The 19,777-nt window shown below is 44.6% G+C and overlaps 1 protein-coding gene across 3 annotated transcripts in view; it reads right to left on the bottom strand.

Annotated features, from left to right (window-relative positions):
- ALK (ALK receptor tyrosine kinase) overlaps nucleotides 1–19,777 on the bottom strand; it is a 979,633-nt gene that overhangs the window by 203,704 nt on the left and 756,152 nt on the right. For all 3 annotated transcript variants that reach the window (XR_012422518.1, XM_065527229.2, XM_005576218.5), the window contains one exon: nucleotides 97–224. Coding sequence is in view for 2 of the 3 variants with exons in the window: in XM_065527229.2 (XP_065383301.1) it covers nucleotides 97–224 (128 nt within the window). In the remaining variant the exon portion in view is untranslated. The remainder of the gene's footprint in view (nucleotides 1–96; nucleotides 225–19,777) is intronic.

Here is a 19,777-nt window from a genome sequence, read left to right as displayed (position 1 = left end):
TAAGTGTGTGCATTCCAAGCTAAACATGGTTGCAGGTTATTGACACATCTAACACAATAGGCTACCAATGAGAGTGGGAAAGCCAGATTCAGATACCTTCGCTGCAGTTCTTCAGGGCAAAGAAGTCCACTGCAGACAAGCTGCGGTTTCCACTGGAGATGTATTCCAGGGCCACTCGAAAGGGGTTGTCTGGGCGCCCGATTCTTCCCTGGAGCACTGTCCAACTGGTTGTATTGGAAAGCAGGGGAGAAAAGCATAGAGAAACAGTTATGAGAATTAGGCGTAACATGTGGACAGGGTCACGTCCTTGCAGGGACTTCAGGGCTCACATTCTTCATGGGCACCAAGAGATGGGACTCTAAGTGGCACTGAGGACAGTGACTCTGACAGCAACAATCAAATACTTATTTTCTTTTAGTCCAGCAAACTTAGAGATGCAATTCGCAAACCCACTCTCACCACTGGCATTTCTTTTGTCATATTCTGTTTAAGGCAAATGAAGCTCTTTGGACTATTTCAGTAGCTAGTATCACAAGAAAGAAAATATATACTTGAGAAAATCTGCCAGCAGACTCAAGGAAATGTCTTCAAAACATTTATCACTCTATTCATAATTATCTCTAGAAAGAATGATTGGTTTTCAGAGTTTTATCTGATAGAAAGTCTCGGAACCCTCAGGTTTGTTCTACAGTTACTTAACAGGGAAGCTAGTAAGAGCTATTTATTTACTGCAGGAAAATTAAAGTGCACCGAAGCATGTATTTTGGGGTAAAAGGTACCTAAGATTGACGTGGACTTTGCAAAAAGTGCAGACAGAAAAAGATGGAAGCAGGCGAAACGGTGAGCTCGGCACCCACCTATAATCAAGGATACTGACACTGTCAGAGAATAGGCAACAAATTAAATGAACACTTTTACACCTTGCTCATGCTATTAACCTCTTGAAATAGGCTCCTGTCACTGATTGGACCATCAGATTTACTTTCCAACATTGATTCATAAATGTCTGCAAGTGTGTGTGTGTGGGGGGGGATTTATTTACTTATTTTGAGTGGTTTGTGTGGAAAATAAAAATTACCTAGATTATTTCATATTTTCTTTCCTTAACAACAACTTTGTTGAGGTATAATTCATGTATAATAAATTACATGTACTAAAAGTGTCACTTTGGGAGGCCAAGGTGGGTGGATCACAAGGTCAAGAGATGGAGACCATCCTGCCCAACATGGTGAAACTCCGTCTCTACTAAAAATACAAAAATTAGCTGGGTGTGGTGGCATGCACCTGTAGTCCCAGCTACTCGGGAGGCTGAGGCAGGAGGATCACTTGAAGCAGGGAGGTGGAGGTTGCAGTGAGCAGCGATCGCCACTGCATTCCAGCCTGGTGATAGAGATTCTGTCTCAAAAAAAAAAAAAAAAAAAAAAAAAAAAAAAGTGTATGATTTGATGCTGGGTTTTGGCTTATTTATACATCTATGAAATCATCACAATATTTCACTTTTTTTTACCACTAGGTTGGGCTTTGGTATGGCGGTACAAGTGGTAACGGAATAAGGGAAAAACTAGCTTTCCATTAAATTTTTAAAAACATTTCCACCCCCTAAATATAAAGTGATGCTCACTGTAAAAAATAAAAAGCACTGAAAATCCAACAATTCAGAAAGGCTGATAATGGAAAGTAAAAGTCACCTAGAATACCATTGTCCAGCAATAACCATAGTCACCACCTAAGGGAACAACCTGTCAGTTTTTGTTTTTTTTTTGTCTTGAGACAGTGTCCTGCTCTATTGTCCAGGCAGGAGTGCAGTGGTGTGATCACAGCTCATTGCAGGCTTGACCCTCCCCGGTTTAGTTAACCCTCCTACCTCAGCCTCCTGAGTAGCTGAGACTACAGCTGCGAACCACCAATCCTGGCTAATTTTTGTATTTTTTTGTAGAGACACAGTCTCACTGTGTTACCCAGGCTGATCTCCAATTCCTGGGTTCAAGCCATCCACCTGCCTCAGCCTCCCAAAGTGCTGAAATTGCAGGTGTGAGCCACTGCGTCAAGCCCAACCTGTCCATTTTAATCCATTTTAATTTTTCATGAATGAGACCATAGTACATATACTCTGTGGTTGCACTTGCTCACTTGACGGTATGTCACAAGACAATATAGATTACATTATCATTTTAATGATTGCGTTTTTAATGATTTGTGCATTGCTTCTAATTTTTTCTTGATCATGATTATGCTGAAGCTAACTCTGTGTACTTGTCTAAATATGGCCTAAGGACAAATTCCTAGAATCGGAGTCAAAGTGTGTACACATTTAGGCATATTGTCAATCCCCCCACAGTGAATCGGGGGCTCATTTCTGCATGCGCTTGCTAACACTAGTTCCCACCAAGTCTTTTCTGCCTGTGCTAACTTTTGATGAAGGCATTGCCTAAGACAATCCACCACCTCTTTCAGTGTGGTGCTCCTGGCTGGTAGCTTTATGTCTCTGGTGTCTGGCATGCAGTGGGTGTCTGCTGAATGAAGGAGGTAGTCTTCTTCCCTATCGCTGTTCTCTGTAGTTAATTCAGATCACTGAAGCCAATTCTTCAGCCATTTAATAAAAGTGTATTGAGTTTCCCCACAATAGATGCTGTAGAAGGGATTATTGCTGCTGTAAAGTTTGTTCTCTGTTACTGTACCCAGCAGGATTTCCATCCACAATAAAACTGGTGCAATTGAAGGAAAAGGAGGCCTTTTGGTTTAAATGAGGGACTGTCAAAGAAAGCAATATTTGAAAAGAATATGTAAACAAGGGGTTCTTAAGGAGACAAAAAAAAGACAAAAAGAGCAGAATTTGTCTTGTTCTTCTGAAAAATAAAGGATCTATTTTTGAGGAAAGATGGTGGTGAAAGGCAGGAGTATTCATATTCTGCCACAATCATAGCTCTCTGCTCTGAGGAATGATGGATTTTAATTCCAGGTACACCGTGGCCCTTGACAATGATTTCCATTTCTATATTGGCACTAGCCCTCTGGATAAATGTGTCAAGAGTTTTAGGAATTAGTTTCTGAGTTACTGATGCAATAACTTTTGTCTGAAATTCTCTGGCCTCCCATAGTTTACTGCTGCTTTAATAACTTCCAGAGCAGTTGCCAAACATGTATTTTATATCCAGGGAAGTTGGGACTAGAAAAGGGCAAGCTTATGCCTAGGGTCAGATTTGTTTAAGAGACCACCAAAAACCCAGTGAAAAATAAATCTAAACTCTCTTCTTGGTCTGCCTCCATTTTCTTTGCTTACACCTGAATGGTCACAGAATGAGCCTATCAGGGTCCTGCTTTTGTTCCTTCGGCTGGTAGCAACGCTACTTAGGCTTGCAGAAGGGAAGGTTAGGTTCTGACCTAGAGCCTCCTGGAAACAAGCGTGCAGCTGGTTCCATGTGTTGGGGATTTGTGACTGTCTTATCACTGGTGCTTCCATCAATCAATGTGACAGTGTGGGGTGTCCATCTGGACTTTAGGAAGCCAGAGGACTGTATGGACAGCTTGTCACAATCCATTATCTTCCCTGTGTCTCTCTGGAGCTCTCCAGTTCCAGTTCTGGCTCTGCCCCTTATTTGCCTGATGACTTTGAATAAGGCACTTCTCTCCAAAAATGACAGAAATGTTGGATGTTTTCTGATCAATTGTACTCTGTCTCCAATTTTGCGTGAATTTTTTGAGAAAAACACTGACCACCCATTTTTGCAGAGTGCCTATATGATAATGAGTACATTAGAGTCCATCAAAAAAGGCAGGAGGGTTGGCTTGTGAATATCAAGGTCCATTTCTGACCTACGGGCTAGAAGTGATATGTAGAAAGGCCACTGAATTGGGAGCTGAGTCCTGGATTCTGGTTGTGGATTTGCGTGGGCTTGGGCAAGTCCCTGCACCTCTTTGGGTTTTAGTTTCCTCATCAGCAAAATGCAAGCATTGAATTAAAAGTTCCCTAAAGGCCTTTATTGATCTGATATCTATACTTCCTTAGCTGATTGCAGGAGTCCTAGTAACAAAACATTTTATGAAAGCCCTGAAAGCTCCAATTGACAAATAATATCCCACAGAGATGAGAGGAGAATGATTAATCACAGAATCACAGATTTATTTCTGCAAAGAGACTCAGTTTCACCCTCGTTGGAGAAGTGAAGACTTGCTCAAGGTCACACACTGAGTTACCTGCAGACTTAAGATGAAAATAAAGCATATTATTGCTCCAAGACTGCAAGCAAAAGAGACAATGCAACCTATGGATCAGTCGATACAATCAATTGCATTTCATTTCCCTAAAATCACAGAGATAGAGAAGAATATGTCCACGTAGCATTGCTGGAGGGATCATCAATTTGGGTTTTCAGGATAGACCCACCAGTCAGATAGTGAAATACACCGTCAGAAAAATCTCCCAAAAAATCGTAAGAAGCCCTAACATGGAAACAAAAAGAATTTCTAAGGCTGCCATGGCTCGCTACTAGCTTAGCTGTATATGTTTAAAGAAGACTGTCTGGCACATCTGATACAAGGCAAGCCAATGATGAGATTGAAAGGTTGGCAGCTGTGACTCAAGAGGGCAAAGGCACCAAGTTATTTTAAGCCCAGAATGAAGGGACACTTTATGACAGCATGTGAGGACCATGAGTGGCAGTTGACAAGACAGGGAACATATCATACTTTGCTTCTGTGCAATATCCTGATGGGCGTTATGTTGACATAGGGCTAGCTCACATCAGTGAGCCCTCAAACCCTACATCCTTTTCAAAGGAATGCCTTTCTGAGATGGTTTTAGCTGCTGCAGTGTAGCAAGGAAAGGCCTAGATTCAGCTCTCAGCTCCACCATCCACCATCCTAAGCTACAACCTTAGGCAAAGGATTTAACTCCTCTGAGCTCCAGTTTTCCTATTTTTAAGATGGAGGTCATAATGCCTAACTTGCTGGATTGTTGTAAGGATTTTTGAGAAGGATGTACGCAAAGTAATAGCTCTTAGCACACAGTAGGAGTTCCATAAGTGGAGCTATTCCTATGGAAACCACTGCTTTCTCCATGGAATGACACTGGTCCTTGCAAATGTAGGCATCTCAATTCATATATGAGAGTCAAAGAAGAAAGGAATATAGTAAAAGAGGGCGAGAAAGGTACTGCAATTTATGAATAGCAGCCATCACATTTGTTTAAATAAAGAAAAACTTGGTTAAATGCATCTTTATACGTTAAATACAACTCCAACAGGTTATGTTAGAACATCCCTACAATGAGATGTATTAGGATTTGACTATGATAGCAGATCACCCTCCCTCTCAGAATCCTCCAAAGGCTGCCACCTCACTTAGAGTAAAAGCTTAGGACATGAAAAGATGCTTTGTGTCTAGTTCTTGGTTAGCATTTGTTGAGTCGCATTCAATTTCTCAGATATTTACTGGTGCACTGTTGCACACTAGCTAAAGTATTGGATGCTCTAGGGATGCTAAGGGTCTAGGATTTAGCCTGTTCTCAAGGAGCTTACAGACTGGTGAGAAAGAATAAACATATGTACCAAGATTTTTAGTGAATGGCAGCATAGAAGAGGCAAGTGAGAGGTGTAGGCACCATATTCTATTGAAGCAGAGGCCAAAGCGATGTCTCCAAATGGGCGGTCAGGATAGGAGTATCTTGAGGATGGGTTGTGAAGAGGGGTCAGGAATTAGGAAAAGGACAATGCAGAGAGAGAGACTGGCATGAGCACATGAGCAGAGGCCACATAGACAGTACGTGTTTGGAGAACAGGTGGTCCAGTCTTGCGCGTGCCAATGTTTTCCATGGTCCTCTACAGGAAGGATGACTTCTGTGTCTCGCCTTCCCATCTCCTTAATGCCAGAATGGTAGATCATTCATCATGTCTCCAATGCCTTATACATCATAGATACTCAAAAAATATTTGTTGACTGAGAGGACAAATGAACACATTTCCATTAAATCAGACACGTTTCTGACACTCTTGGTCAAAATTTATATTGCAGTGGAGCTGAGTTAATCCAAACATTCATGTCAATTCATGAACACTAGCTGTCATCTATTCACATGATAATGATACCTTCCCTGTTAGGAGAAACACACAGACTTTGGCGGTTGCATTATTACTACATAGCTCATCACATAACTCTTGGCCTTCATTTGCCAAGAGCAAATCAGAAGGAACCAGAGAATTATGTAATTGAGACCTGAAGGATACCTGAGTTCTCAACTAGGACAGTTACCATCTGTTGCATAAATGTTCTCTCCAATGCAGGTCGGGCTTCGACTAAGTCAATGTGAATACTACATACAGCAGCATTAATAATATGACCAACACGAGTTAAAACTTATTAAAGGCCTACTATATGCACTGCTTATAGCTGAGTTTTAAATGCAGGTTGGCATGCCTCTACAATCTTTAGAACACCATTTTATTCTGTCACTTAAGCTCCCTGAGGTTAGAAACTATTTTTCCGAGGCTTTATTTCTATTTCTGGCTCTGATGGACATGGCTGGGGACCTGAAGCTACGAGATGTGGCCATCCTCATGTCCTGTGCTGGTCATGAGCACCAAGTCATTCAGGTGGTGACTGACCTCCTAGCTGGGATGGCCAAACTCACGGGTGAGATCGACAATGACAAAAGCCACATAAATTAGATAACTAGCCAAGTCCCTGTCACATAGAACACAGTCACGTGATGACGATTATTATCAAGCATAACCCTGTCAAGACTCAGGCCACACTGCTGGCATTCCTCCACATGTGCCTTTGCTAAGAATCTCTCTTGACAAGTGTCTGGACAAGGTGTGAAGGTGTGAAGATTTGTTAGAAACAAAGAACTGAGCCTGTGGGAGTTTGTCTAGATCAATATAGAAAGAAAGGAAAAAAAAAAAAAAAAACAATTGAACCTCTCTCTCTAATCTTATCCTACAGGAAAAAAAAAACCACATAACTTTCAAGTTTTCCTTAAAATATACTTTGTAGTAACTCTGTAGCAAATATAAACCATTCAGCACAATTTTTTATTGTTTCCATTAAATCAGCCTGCATTTAAAGCATTTTTATGGGAGATAGCAGGGGAAAAATGCTAGATCAATGTAAATTTTAGTGTGAAGTCCTTTGCTGCTTATTAATTTTCTATAATAATAATTACACATGGCGTGTGGCATGGAGTCTTTTATCCAAGTAGCCTTGGCTTTGTTATTCACTTGCCCTTCATATTTTCCCACAAGTTAGATAAATGTGCTCCGGAGAGGATCAGCTGTGATAGGAAGAGGTTTCAGGTTGAGTGGGGATCTGGCTCCCAATGGCCCAGGGTGGAGAAGAGTTGCTCTGAGGCTAAGGGGGGCTCCAGGCTCTGTAGGAGGGGCCAAGGCAGGGATGGGTTCCCTGGGGCCACAGGTCTGCTTGTTGAGACCTTAGCATTGTCAGCTGTAAAGCAGTTTTCATTTCATCAGAGATGTTAAGTGGGTGACTGGGATCTGGAAGGTAGGCTAGCCTTCCTGGGGTAGAGGCATAGAAGATGTTCCAAACTGCATTTCCCTAATTATTTTCACATGTTTTGGAACAAAGACAACATAAATGGTCCTGAGCTCCTTTTCCTAGCCTCCTTGTTTTTTTTGGGGGGGGGAGGGGGACAGGGGTGGAGTGTCACTCTGTCACCCAGGCTGAAGTGCAGTGGCACAATCTCGGCTCACTGTAACCTCTGCCTCCTGACTCAAGCGATTCTCATGCCTCAGCCTCCCAAGTAGCTGGGATTACAGGTGTGTGCCATCATGCTCAGCTAATTTTTATATCTGTAGTCGAGATGGGGTTTCCCCATGTTGGCCAGGTTGGTCTTGAACTCCTGACCTCAGGTGATCCGCCCACCTCGGCCTCCCAGAGCGCCTCCTTTGGGGTTACAGGCGTGAGCCACTGCACTCGGTCCTCCTAGCTTCTTTTGAGCTTCTTCTAACTTCCCCTTTTTTTCTCTCCTCTCTCATTCCCTCCCTCCCTCTCTCCCTCCTCTCTTTCTTACTTCTATTCCTCCCTCCCTTTTCCTTTCCTTCTTTCAAGAGAAATATAATAATTAAGCAGCCAGACTTTTATTGGCTGTGTGACCTCAGGCCCCTGGACCTCCTGCTCTCATCACTTGAGTTCCACCCCCACTGGGAGTTTTATAGTCTCAATTCTGCCTTTTATTGGCTGTGTGACCTTAGGCCAGCTACCTAACCTAACTTCTCTGTGCCTGAATTTTGTAATTAAGAAGTGGGAATAATAATTGACTCATAAAGGGGTGTTGTGAAGATCACATGGGTTGAGATACGTGAGCATGTAGTTAGCACTCAATAAGCATTAGCAGATGCTGTTGTTATTATTACGCTAGTGTTTCTTTTCTCTCCTAAATCCAGTGTGGCTGATGATCTTATAAGGTGAAATAAGAGATTGACTGTGTGGTGGGATTTGGGGATTTTGGAGAAGAGCCTCCCATTCCAGACATAAAGGTTTTCAGGACTCCTTCCATTAAATATGAAAATCTTATTTAATTTTCCTAACAAATGCATGAAACATATCATCACCCCCATTTTATGAGAGAAAATTGAGGCTCAGAGAGCTGACATAGCTGGTTCATGTAGTAAGTACTAGGAGGTAATGTGAACCCAAGACTATCTTCAAAACTCTGGCACTTCCTACTATAATGCACATAGGTTTAAATGTATGCCAAATGCAAGTAACTCATTTTTTAGAAGAGCTTTTGGTGGGTCAGAGGTGGGTCGTGTTTGAAGAACAGCATACTAATAAAGGGTGCATGCTGCAGATATTTCGGCCCCTTTCAGTGTTGCCTCAGGCTACCCTATTCCTTTTCTACTCGACCTCTGCATCTTTAGAATCTGAATTGGAATATGCAGGCTTGTGGGGGGCTGATGTCCACCCTGGCCGTGGCTGAGCATTTTTTCTTTATTCTGTATACAAGGCCAGAAAGCAGGAGACAGAGTCTACCTCTACAGTCTTAGCCTCTAAATCATTGCAATCGGGATGGGGAGGAGTAGACTGATCATAGCCACAGTTGTAAGAAAAACATAGTAGTAGAAGTGTTCTTAACTGGCCTCTGTGTGACTAATTTGCTTGCTGGATTAGCACAAGCTCTGCATTTTACATGCCGTGAAATACCCTGTGCACTCTGAATGTTCAAGGTTGCTGAGTGGTCAAGGTCACTGAATGTTCAATGTTACTGAGGTTCAATGTTACTGAGTATTTAAGGTTACTGTGCTTAAGATCACTCAAAGTTCAAGGTTACTGAATGTTCAAGGTCACTGAATGCTGAAGGTCACTGAGTGTCCAAGGTTACTGAATGTTCAGGGTCATTGAATGCTCAAGGTCATTGAGTGTCCAAGGTTACTGAATGTTCAAGGTCACTGAATGCTCAAGGTCACTGAGTGTCCAAGGTTACTGAATGTTTAAGGTCACTGAATGCCCAAGGTTACTGAGTGTTCAAGGTTACTGAGTGCTCAAGTTTATTCTTTAGTACCCCTAGACTCCCTACTCCAATCATTTGAGTTCCACACCCACTGAGAGTCAGTTATGCTTATTCTGTCAGACACAGAACATGATACCCAAAAGTATGGCCCCTTGGCATGCTGAGTCCTTTGAAATGAAGGACATTGGAAGGGTCTCAGAAGCAAGTTCTCTCTGACCTTGTCCTCCCCTCCTGTCTCCTGCCCCTCTTTCTCCCTTGAAGTGAGTTGTAGAAACCAGAATTCCTCTTCCCCAAAATCAGTCATAGGAACTAGCACCCCTCTCCCCTGCAGCAAGCCATAAAACTAGAATGGTTATTCTCTCCCTGCGGCCTTGAAGACCTTCATTCCACAGCGGTCCTGTTCCACACCCAGGAGGAAGAAATGCTAGACAGGGAGGCCAAGGAGAATCTGAACCCACAGGCTTGCTAGGTTTCCCCCTAAATCTGTCACCACTGGATCATCCCCTTTCTGTCCTGTCCCCTTCTGCAATGGCTTCATCAAACCAAACAAGACATTGGGTCTTCATTTCTGAAGGCTCCCAAGTAACGCAAAATTTTGATTAAACCAATTTGTTTTGCTTTCCTGTCTTTTGTCCTAGGAGTGTCCAGGGTGACCTTTGTGATGGGTAAGGAAGAGTGACACATCTTTCCGCCCCTACAGTTTCTAAAACTGTTTATGCCAGCTGTACTCATTAAGTGGATGAAATACGCAGAACAACATTTGAATACTTTGGAAAGACTGGTAGCGGGTGAGTTACTACAAATAATTACTGTTGAATTAGGTGTGAATGGGGCAACAGAAAGATCAGGAAACAAATCTTAAAAATCCGGAAAGCCTCCAGAGAGCCTTCAGATTACTTCACGAGTTTTAAAATTATTTCCACTTTAAAGAAACGGAGACTGAACATCATGGATGAGGTGTTATGAATGTGATTTATGAGAAAGACAATGAGGAACTCTAATCAACAGACCACACCACACTAATTTGGCGCTACATCAAGCATTGGTGAATTAGCATGCATTTAGAAGCCGCAAATTAAAAGAAAACATTTAAGGATCTAAGTTGATTCCCAAACAACAATTGGTCCCAGTAGTATTATCTAAGAGGGATTCTTCTTTGCTCTGGTTTGTATAAAAAATACATAGAAGATGCATCAGTGGTTTTTTCTTCTTTTTAAAGGAAAAAACACTGATTATCCAGACCAAAAAAAAAAAAAAAAATCAAGCGAGAGAAAACTTTTAATCACGAGTAGTGACCCTGAGAATCCTGAATTTCCTCTTTCTGTTTCTCTGAATTTTGGATTAGGTCCCATGCAAGCCACCTCCTCCTCCAGCATCTGCTGAGCATCCCTCACCAGGGAGCTGTGGGGAGGGACCCAGCTGAATTCTGGGCAGGGGAAGTGAGAGAAGAGTGAGTGTGGATGGTGCCGGCATTTCAGGAATCACTTAGAGTTAGAGAAGAGACCACAGGAGGGGATCCCAGGGGGGGTTTTCCACTCCACAAACTGCCAGACAATCTTTCTGGCAGGGTGGGTGGTGGATTTTCTGTGATTAGAGTCCCAGGTGATCATTTTGCCTTTCTAACTCTTTCTGTAAGGAGATGTGGGCACATCACCTACCAGCAGCCAGTAGGAATCTGGAATTTGGTTTCCTAACTCTCTCTTCCTTCCAATAACTTTTTAGCACCATCTGTTCATTTCAAATACAATCTTTTCTTTCAAGCCAAGTCAGTGCAGTAGGTTTTTTTTTTTTTCTTTCAATACATCATCCCCATGGAGAAGGATAAAGACAACATTGAAACTGAAATGTGGCCATTTCTGTGGGATCCCTCCTTCAGTCCAGTCCGCCTCCAGCTTGAGGCCTGAGTCTTGAGCAGGGCTGGAGTTGGGGCATTCATCCAGGGCCCCCACTTCAGAGCTCCGAGGATTTCCCAGTCCTAGAAGCATCTTCCCTGCCCATGCTCAAATGATTCCAGCAGCCCGTCTTGTTCCCTAGAGAGGCAGCCTAAATACCACTTAATGCCTTCATGTATTGATTGGTTCAAATGCGAATGTAAACCTCTGAGCCAAGCAAAATGCTGACACCCAAGCCCAGAGGCTCCATTTCAGCCACAAATCTCTGGCCAAGTCAAGCCACTGTGCTGAAACTTTATACAATAGGGTGAAACTTGCCATAAACCGTGGTCCTGTAAGCAAATTCTGGGGCTAGGATAAGTGGTCAGCCAGAAAAGGCTGGAGGGGCCTGGTGAGGTACGGTAAGAATAGCTCACAGACTTATACCTGCTGGAGAGGTCCCCCACCCACACCTTGCTATGCCCTGCCCCTTCACTGGGGTGGTCATGGTTGGGACTCAGAATATGACCCCAAGGTATGACACCTTAGCATGATGGGGACTTTAAACTGAAGGACATTGGAGGGGCTTCAGAAGCAAGTTCTCTCTGGCCTCTCCTGCCTTTCTATTCCCTGCTCCCTTTCCTCCCTCAAGGCAAGTCATAGAAATGAGAATTGTTGCTGTAACCTTCTCCCTGCCTTTCTAGGTAGAGCTGTCCATAAATGAATTCTCCAAACTATCTTATTGGATAGCAGGTCTCAAGACCCTAGTTACAGAGGGTCCTGCCCTGTACCAGGGAAGAGTGAGGAAGGAGTGCTACACAAGAGACCAAGAAGAATCCAACAGCCAGGACTTTTTGGGATCCTCACTCAGTCTATTAGCCTTAGCTCATAGCCTTTTGCCCACTAATATTTCTACACAGCTCTCTGTTCTTCATTGAACCTAAGCATAAAAACAGAAAATTTCCCCTGGGTCTTTGGGTTTTCCTTTCTGAAGGCTCCCATGTCAGGGAGAACTTTGATTAAATACGTTTGTTTTGCTTTTTCTCTTGTTAACCTGTCTTTTGTTATAGGTGTGTCGGCTGTGGTTATTGCAATGAGTGAGGAGAGGGATCACACCTTTCCATCTCCACACTAGGAATGGGAAGGTAATTATCAGAAGCTTTGATGGATGGTACTCTGAGCCCTCTTGGTACACAAAAGGCTCACAAGCTCTCCCATGTTGCTTATACTTCCTGGGGGCAAGTATCCTGGATAATAATGTTATTGCAGGCTTGATAGATGTTAAGACTGGTCTGAATCTTGGAAACCACTGTGTCTAATCCTCTAATGTGGCAGAGAAGAACTGAGACATATCAGAAGAAGGACATATCCACCTTCAGCCAGAAGAGGGGTCCATTCTACACCCTGTGTCAGGAATAATCTCTTTAAAACTCAAACATGGCCGGGTGCGGTGGCTCATGCCTGTAATCCCAGTACTTTAGTAGGCCGAGGTGGGCGGATCATGAGGTCAGCAGTTCGAGACCAGCCTGACCAACATGATGAAGCCCCATCTCTACTAAAAATACAAAAATCAGCCGGGCGTGGTGGCGCACGCCTGTAATCCCAGCTACTCAGGAGGCTGAGGCAGGAGAACCACTTGAACCCAGGAGGCTGAGGTTACAGTGAGCTGAGATTGTGCTGCTGCACTCCAGCCTGGTGACAGAGCCAGACCCCATCTCAAAAACAAAAACAAAACAAAAAAAACCCCTCAAACATGACCACAGTTCTCCAATGGCCTCAGGACCTGCCTCTGGCTCCCTGCACATACCAGGGCTCCTTCATCCTCCACATATTGCTCATGATGTTCCTTGTACCCAGAGGCCATTTGCTATTATTATTATTATTATTTTTTGCTACTTGGCTACTCCTCATTGATCAAGGCTCATCTTGGTGTTTTTCAGGAATACACCTCCCAGGTTGGACCAGGCAACTGGTATAGGGGACAAGGGCAAGGAGTGCCAAACTCTGTCTGAGAAGTTTTTGGAAAAGCTTTTTGGAGAAGGTGGCACGTGCTACTATCGGCTGGCTTCCTTTGGTCCTAGTAGGGTGGGTAGCAAAGCCAGTAACATTGTTTGAATTGTGACTCACTCAAAAAGATGTGTTTAAGTCTTAACCCCCCGAGCCTCAGAATATGACTTCATGTGATAACAGGATCTTTATAAAGGTAATCAAGTTAAAATTAGATCATTTGGGTGGGCACTCATCCAATATGACTATATTCTTATAGAAAAGATGGAAATTTGGACACAGAGACAGATATACACACAGGGAGAACGCCGTGTGAATATGAAGGCAGGGATTGGGGTGATGTATACCGAAGAATGCCAAAGATTGCCAGAAAACCACTAGAAGCACAGTGGCATGGAAGAGATTCTTCCTCACAGGCCTCAGAAGGAACCAACCCTGCTGACACCTTGATCTTGGACTTCTAGCCTCCAGAACTGTGAGACAATGAAGTTCTGTTATTTAAGCCACCAGTTTCTGGTACTTTATTATGGCAGTCCTTGCAAACTAATACAGGTCGATCATTCAAAACCATCCCCACTAACTGGAGAAACAAACTTTAAAAGTATTTTTGCAGATTGGGGATGGACGGCATCATTTTTCTGTGTGATGACCAGCCCGGTGGACAGACAGCCCACAGGCTGCTGAGAAAACAACTCATTTCTTGCAAAGCAGCCCAATTTTCCTTGTGGCCAGAAATTGCACAGAACATTTTTCTACACATTTACCTCTGCCTCCCAGACAAATAATATCACCATACCCTTCAGGCAGGCCCCTCTGTAGAATGATACTAGGAAGTGCTTGCTAATAATGCAGGAATCAAGGGCCCATTAGATTTGCCCAGTGTCATGCTCACATCTTTAAGCCATGCTTGAAGAAACTAATGGGATTTGGAATTCAGAATTGAGGCCTCTACCGTGTCAGCCATATGGGAGCTTTCCAGAACATAGCAAACAGAACTGCTTGAGAGGCCCTGAGATTGTGCCAATGATATGTTCACTTGGGAGTCAGTTTCTGGGCTGGGACTGCCACTGCCAATTTTCATGACTTTCGAGGGTCAGCTCAAAATTGTGACCTGGAACTTTTAAGGGATGCTGAGCCTGCACGAGAAGCAGGGGCACATGGAAGAGCCAGAAAGATGGGGGCCAGGCGCTGGAGGGCGCAGGAATCTCTGGGCACAGGCCAGCGTTTCCTCCCATTGGCTCATTTCTCTCAGACTTTGAATCAATATAATAAGAAAGCCCCAACCCCTCAGGATAATTTGACATGGTCCCTGGCCTATACACTGGAAGCTGTCATTTTCCGAAAAGGACAGGCTCCCAGTTTTTGGCTGGTTTAGTCCTTAAGTGATATATTTAATTGATAAGGACTTGGCCATCTCCAAAACAGGAATAGCCCACTTCCTTTACCTGTCTCCCAAGAGATATATGCAAAGTGTCTTAATACAGAGCTTCCTGGATACCCACTGTTTTATAAGTGTCACTATAGCCACTGGTGAGCTTGTAATGCAGTTTTCTTAAAAACAAACCAAGCAGAAACCTCCAAAGAGTCCATAAAAACTGGCTCCTGGGGATGAGGCTGTAAAACCCATGTCTTCACCCAGGCCTTTTTGTGATAGGTCACAGAAGCTGGCGTCTGTTCAGTTGCTTGGCATGTTTCTCAGGGAGCTGGGCAGGAGAGCAGGAGCCCCCTCCTCCTTCCCAGTTCCCAGCATCCTCAGAGGTCGGAGGACTCTGGAGTAGACCGTGACAAAGGCTGCAAAGATGGAATCTGGCATGTGAGCTCCCACCTTCTGTGAATTCTGTGGGTGGTTGCAAAGTTCTGCTGACAGCTCAGAGCAGGTTCAGAGACACCATTCAAAACAGCTCTGAGTCTCTGATTCAAAGGGCTGGTGGCCTCTGCCCCAAGGCAGGTAATGGACACTCAGGCTCTTCATGGCTACAGGGTGGGGCTTGTGTGGCAGGAGCTGCTGCAGCGGTATCTGAAAGTGGTCGAGACTGTGATCTGCAAGAGTCTCTGGCTTTGGAAACCTGCCAGTGATGTCATCCAAGTAGTGAAGGTGGTGGTTGTTACATTGATATTAGATAATAGTTACATTAGTGCCTGCCATCCTTGGACACTAACTCTGTGTCAGATGCTAGGCAGGAATTCCTCACAGTTATCTCATTTAATCTCTTAGGAGCTCTAAGAGGAATTGTTCCCACTGCACAGATTAAAAAAAAACCCTGAGATTCTAGCAAGTGAATTATCTTGTTCTAGGTTTGGTAAATAACAGAGATGAGATTCCAACCTAGATCTGTCAAATTCCGAGTCCACAGCAGGGTGAGTCCCTGGGACAGCCAGAGGACCCTCAACTCAGCACACTGTCTACCATCTAAGAGGGCTCCATGTTTCCACACACACACCCCACTGCCAACTCATCTGATTCTTACAGCCACCCTGGGCAAAAGTCACGAGGGTGCCCGTGTCCCCTTTGCCGCACAGCCAGGCAGTGTGGAATGAGGGTTACAGGGCATGCTCAGAAGATTAGCTAGGGTGTGCCTGAGCTTGGCCTTGGGATTTCTAGGCTGGCACTCTCTTATCCACCCCTTGAAGACTCCCGCAAGCGGGAAGTGCCTCAGAGCATGGGGCTTGGCCACCATGGTGTCTGCCTGGTGTGTGTACCTGTGGAGCCTGACCAGTGACATCTCTCCTGTTTATGAAGCTTTCCTTTGGTAGGGGCATGAGAAGGGCTTATATGTGTGGAGGAGCCTGGGACAAACCACAAACCAGACCTGGGAGTCTCCTTCTTCCTTGCATTTTCACGTGGGTGAAAATGAACATTGGTTCTTGTGGACAGGGATAATGCAAGACTCTTCCCATTTTACAGATGAGAAAACAGGCATGGAAAGCAGAAGGAAATAGAAGCCCATTTTTTCGACAGGAAAAGACACAGACACTAACATCCTAGAACAAGCGTCTGGTGCTGATCCTCATGGAGTCTTACAAACTGAGTTAGGATAACTGGGACCCTGAATCCTCTTCCATGATGACTTGGCTCCGTGTATGTTTGTGGGCATGTGCTCGGTGATGGGCCAGGGGCGGAGCCCCATGTTGAGTTAAATCATATGCCACTGAGTCTTTTGGTGTCAGTACATCATCTCATTTCAAAGATTTTTTTTCATTTACTTTCCTGTATTATAAAAATATTTTGAGCATGCACATGTCTGATATTAAATATTAGTAAAATTCAGTATCTTATTTTAAAATTAGTGATAAATATAAGAAGCCATGTTAATAGTACCCCAGTTAATCATGTTGCATATACTGGGGTGACAGCACTCTGTTTTTGGACACAATAGCCTAGCCCATTGCTGTATTGAGAGATCTACGCTCTTGAGTGACAAAGACCCTTCTCGCTTTCGTCCAACCCATTAACAGCCTCCAGTGCAGACATCCCTTATGTTACTGTGCAAGGCTGCTGACCAAGGGCCCAGCGGACCCCTCCTAACCAAGGCTGGGGAGTCTCATTCCCTCTTGGCTGCTGCCACCCAAGAACAAGACTTTGATTACAATGTGTGCGACCCTGAGTCCTAGATTTTCTTTGTATCCCTTGCCTCTTTTATGAAGTCCCCTTTTCCCAACCTGAGTGCTGCCTCTCATTCAGCCTACTATCTCCCAATAAAAGCAGATGTTGGCTGGGTGTGGTGGCTCATGCCTGTGGTCCTGGCACCTTGGGAGGCTGAGATGAGTGGATCACCTGAGGTTGGGAGTTCGAGACCAGCCTGACCAACATGGAAAAACGCTGTCTCTACTAAACATGCAAAGATTAGTCAGGTGTGGTGGCGCATGCCTGTAGTCCCAGCTACTTGGGAGGCTGAGGCAGGAAAATCGCTTGAACCTGGGAGGCAGAGGTTGTGGGGAGGCGGAGGTTGTGGTGAGCTGAGGTTGCACCATGGCACTCCAGCCTGGGCAACAATAGTGAGACTCTGTTTCAGAAAAAAAAAAAAAGCTGATCTTTTTGGCCCACAATTAACCCTTCTTTCAGCACTTGGTGGCTCTGGATACAGAGTTACACATTTATCCCTTACAAATTGTCATCATCAGATACAAAGCACTAAATGGCATCCTGGAGGTGGCTCCTTTAGCTACTCCCACCCTCAGCTCCTGTCTCAGCCCCCTTCACTACACCTGATCAAGTTGGGTCTTCGAGGAGCAGGGTAACAGCTGCTCTTCTCTCCTCTCCTGACACGGCCGCCCTTTGCAGGCTGTGGCTGATCCTGTGTCCTCTTTCTGTCCTTGGTGGAGGTGGCGGTGAGGGTCTCTTTCCAATACTCCACAACCCCCTCAGGTACTATCTGCTTTTACTTTCCCAAAAGCACCACAGGACTCTTGAGAGCTCAGCTGAAGGATCTCTATCTGCCTTGACCCTCCCAGTCAACCCCCTGTATCATATTCCTTTAAGTAATTTCCCATGGAAGGATTCCCAGTATATGCATTTGCCTGTTCATAGAATTGTACAGCTTTCAAAATAAGCCTGAGTGAGCATATACATCCTAACACATCTGGTTCTTGCTTCCAGTTGGGGAGTGGAAGAACAGAGGTGGGTGGGGGTATGATCCCTGAACTCGCAACTCCTTGAGAGAGGAGACTCCCTTTCCCCAAACCCCAAGGCTCCTTGGGACAGCACATCAGACCTGGTACCTTCAGACGAGGTTCATGTCTAGCGCTTCCCACGCAGGCCTCCATAAGGAGGTGACATGGGTTGGGTATTCAGATTGGCCGTCTCATGGGCCACAGTGTGAAAATAATTGAAGTCTTTTAACAGAGGTGTCTAAGAGAGCGATTAAAAGGGAATTGCAATTATCGAGCCCAGAGGTAAAATTTCAGAACTGGCCTATAAATCCTGGTCTGACACGAAATTTAAAACTCCCCAATGGTCTTCAATGCCATATTAAAAGGATTTTAATACTAAGAAGTAGAAATAATGAATGATAATCAGGGTATTGTTTCTGGGAGCAGGGGCAGCTCTGAGGGCCGGGCTGGCGGGAACCGCGGGTTAGAGTTGGGCTGTGTTTTACATCCCTCCCTTCACAAGAGATCAGTGGAGGAAGGGAAGGCAGACTTGGCAGCGGGTGTTGAGTGAAAGGCTGGCAGAGCCATTCCCAGGTGAACTCCAGCCCAAGCTCTGCTGAAAGCCAGAGGCATGAACAGCCTGTGCCTGTTACACAGCTGCTCTGGGTCAGACTGTGTTGGGGGCCAGGGACTGGCTAAGGGCTGGGAGTTTATGGGCTGTGGAACTTCTGGCCTCCCATGAGCCTTACAGAACAACTTCCCCACAGGCCTGTGCCTACTTGGCGTCTGGTCCAGCATGAGCAGATGCTCGTGCATAGAGACACAGCATGGTCCAGAGGAAGAATACCCGAGTGATGGTCTGGAGATCCCGACTCAAGAGCCAGACTCTTCACTGGCTGGCTGTGGGCGAGTCACTCCACTTCTTTCCTTGTGGTTCCTTTATTTTATTAACTCTTTCACAGGACTGTTGGAAGGGTTAAATGGTAAAATGAATAGAAGAGTGCTTTGAAGATACACCATATAATAGGTTTCCATTGTATTGGTTTCTAGTGCCCATTTTGATATGGTCATTCTCTTCTGGATTTAAGTCTCTTCCCTTCAAATCTGATGACCTGACTCTTGAAGCTTTGTTCAGCTACAGAATTCTAGGACAATGGTGGTACCTTGTACTGGTCTGGCAGCTGCAGGGAATCCTAGGGCCAGTTCTCCCTGAGGTCTGGGCTGTGTATCTGCAGCCTCTTGGAGAGTTCTGTCTCCAAGCAGCTCCAGCTCACCATCACTTTCTGTTCACATGTGATCACTGCAAATCCCTCCTCCTCACCACCCCCTCTTCGTTACTCCCAATTCTTTTCCCCCAAATGATTACTAAACCAGATCTAGATTCTGTAGGTTGTGGCTCAAAGCAGCTAGTTGTTTTGAACCTGAGTGTGGGGGCATGGTGCTTTGTGCAGCAAATTTTAACTACTTCGTTGCCAGAATATAGTCTGTCATCTGTGAAGTTGGCTTTGCTCCTGAGCTTTGAAGCACCAGCAGACCAGGCCTCTCATGAAATGAGATGATGACCACACAGCTGCTACCACCATGCCTAGAATGTGGTAGGTGCTGAACAAAAGTTAAATTCCGTTTCTGCCAGCCTCTCAGTCACACATCAAAAACACAGAAAAGCCAAAGGCCAAAGCAGAATCCTTTGACATTTTTATCCGAGATGCTTTCCAGATGGGCAAGACTTACTCACTATACCTCTTTGGATAAAAGTGTTCAATTTGCCACAGATTCAGCTACCAGAGTACCGGGAAAGCATTGTCCAATGGGTTGCCTAAATCAAGTTATTCTGTGTCTGTTCCAT

The sequence above is a fragment of the Macaca fascicularis genome, chromosome 13 (assembly GCF_037993035.2).
Source record: "Macaca fascicularis isolate 582-1 chromosome 13, T2T-MFA8v1.1".
Classification (NCBI taxonomy): Eukaryota; Metazoa; Chordata; class Mammalia; order Primates; family Cercopithecidae; genus Macaca; species Macaca fascicularis.
Note: the sequence above shows the minus strand (reverse complement) of the source record. Positions and strands in the feature narration are given on the sequence as shown.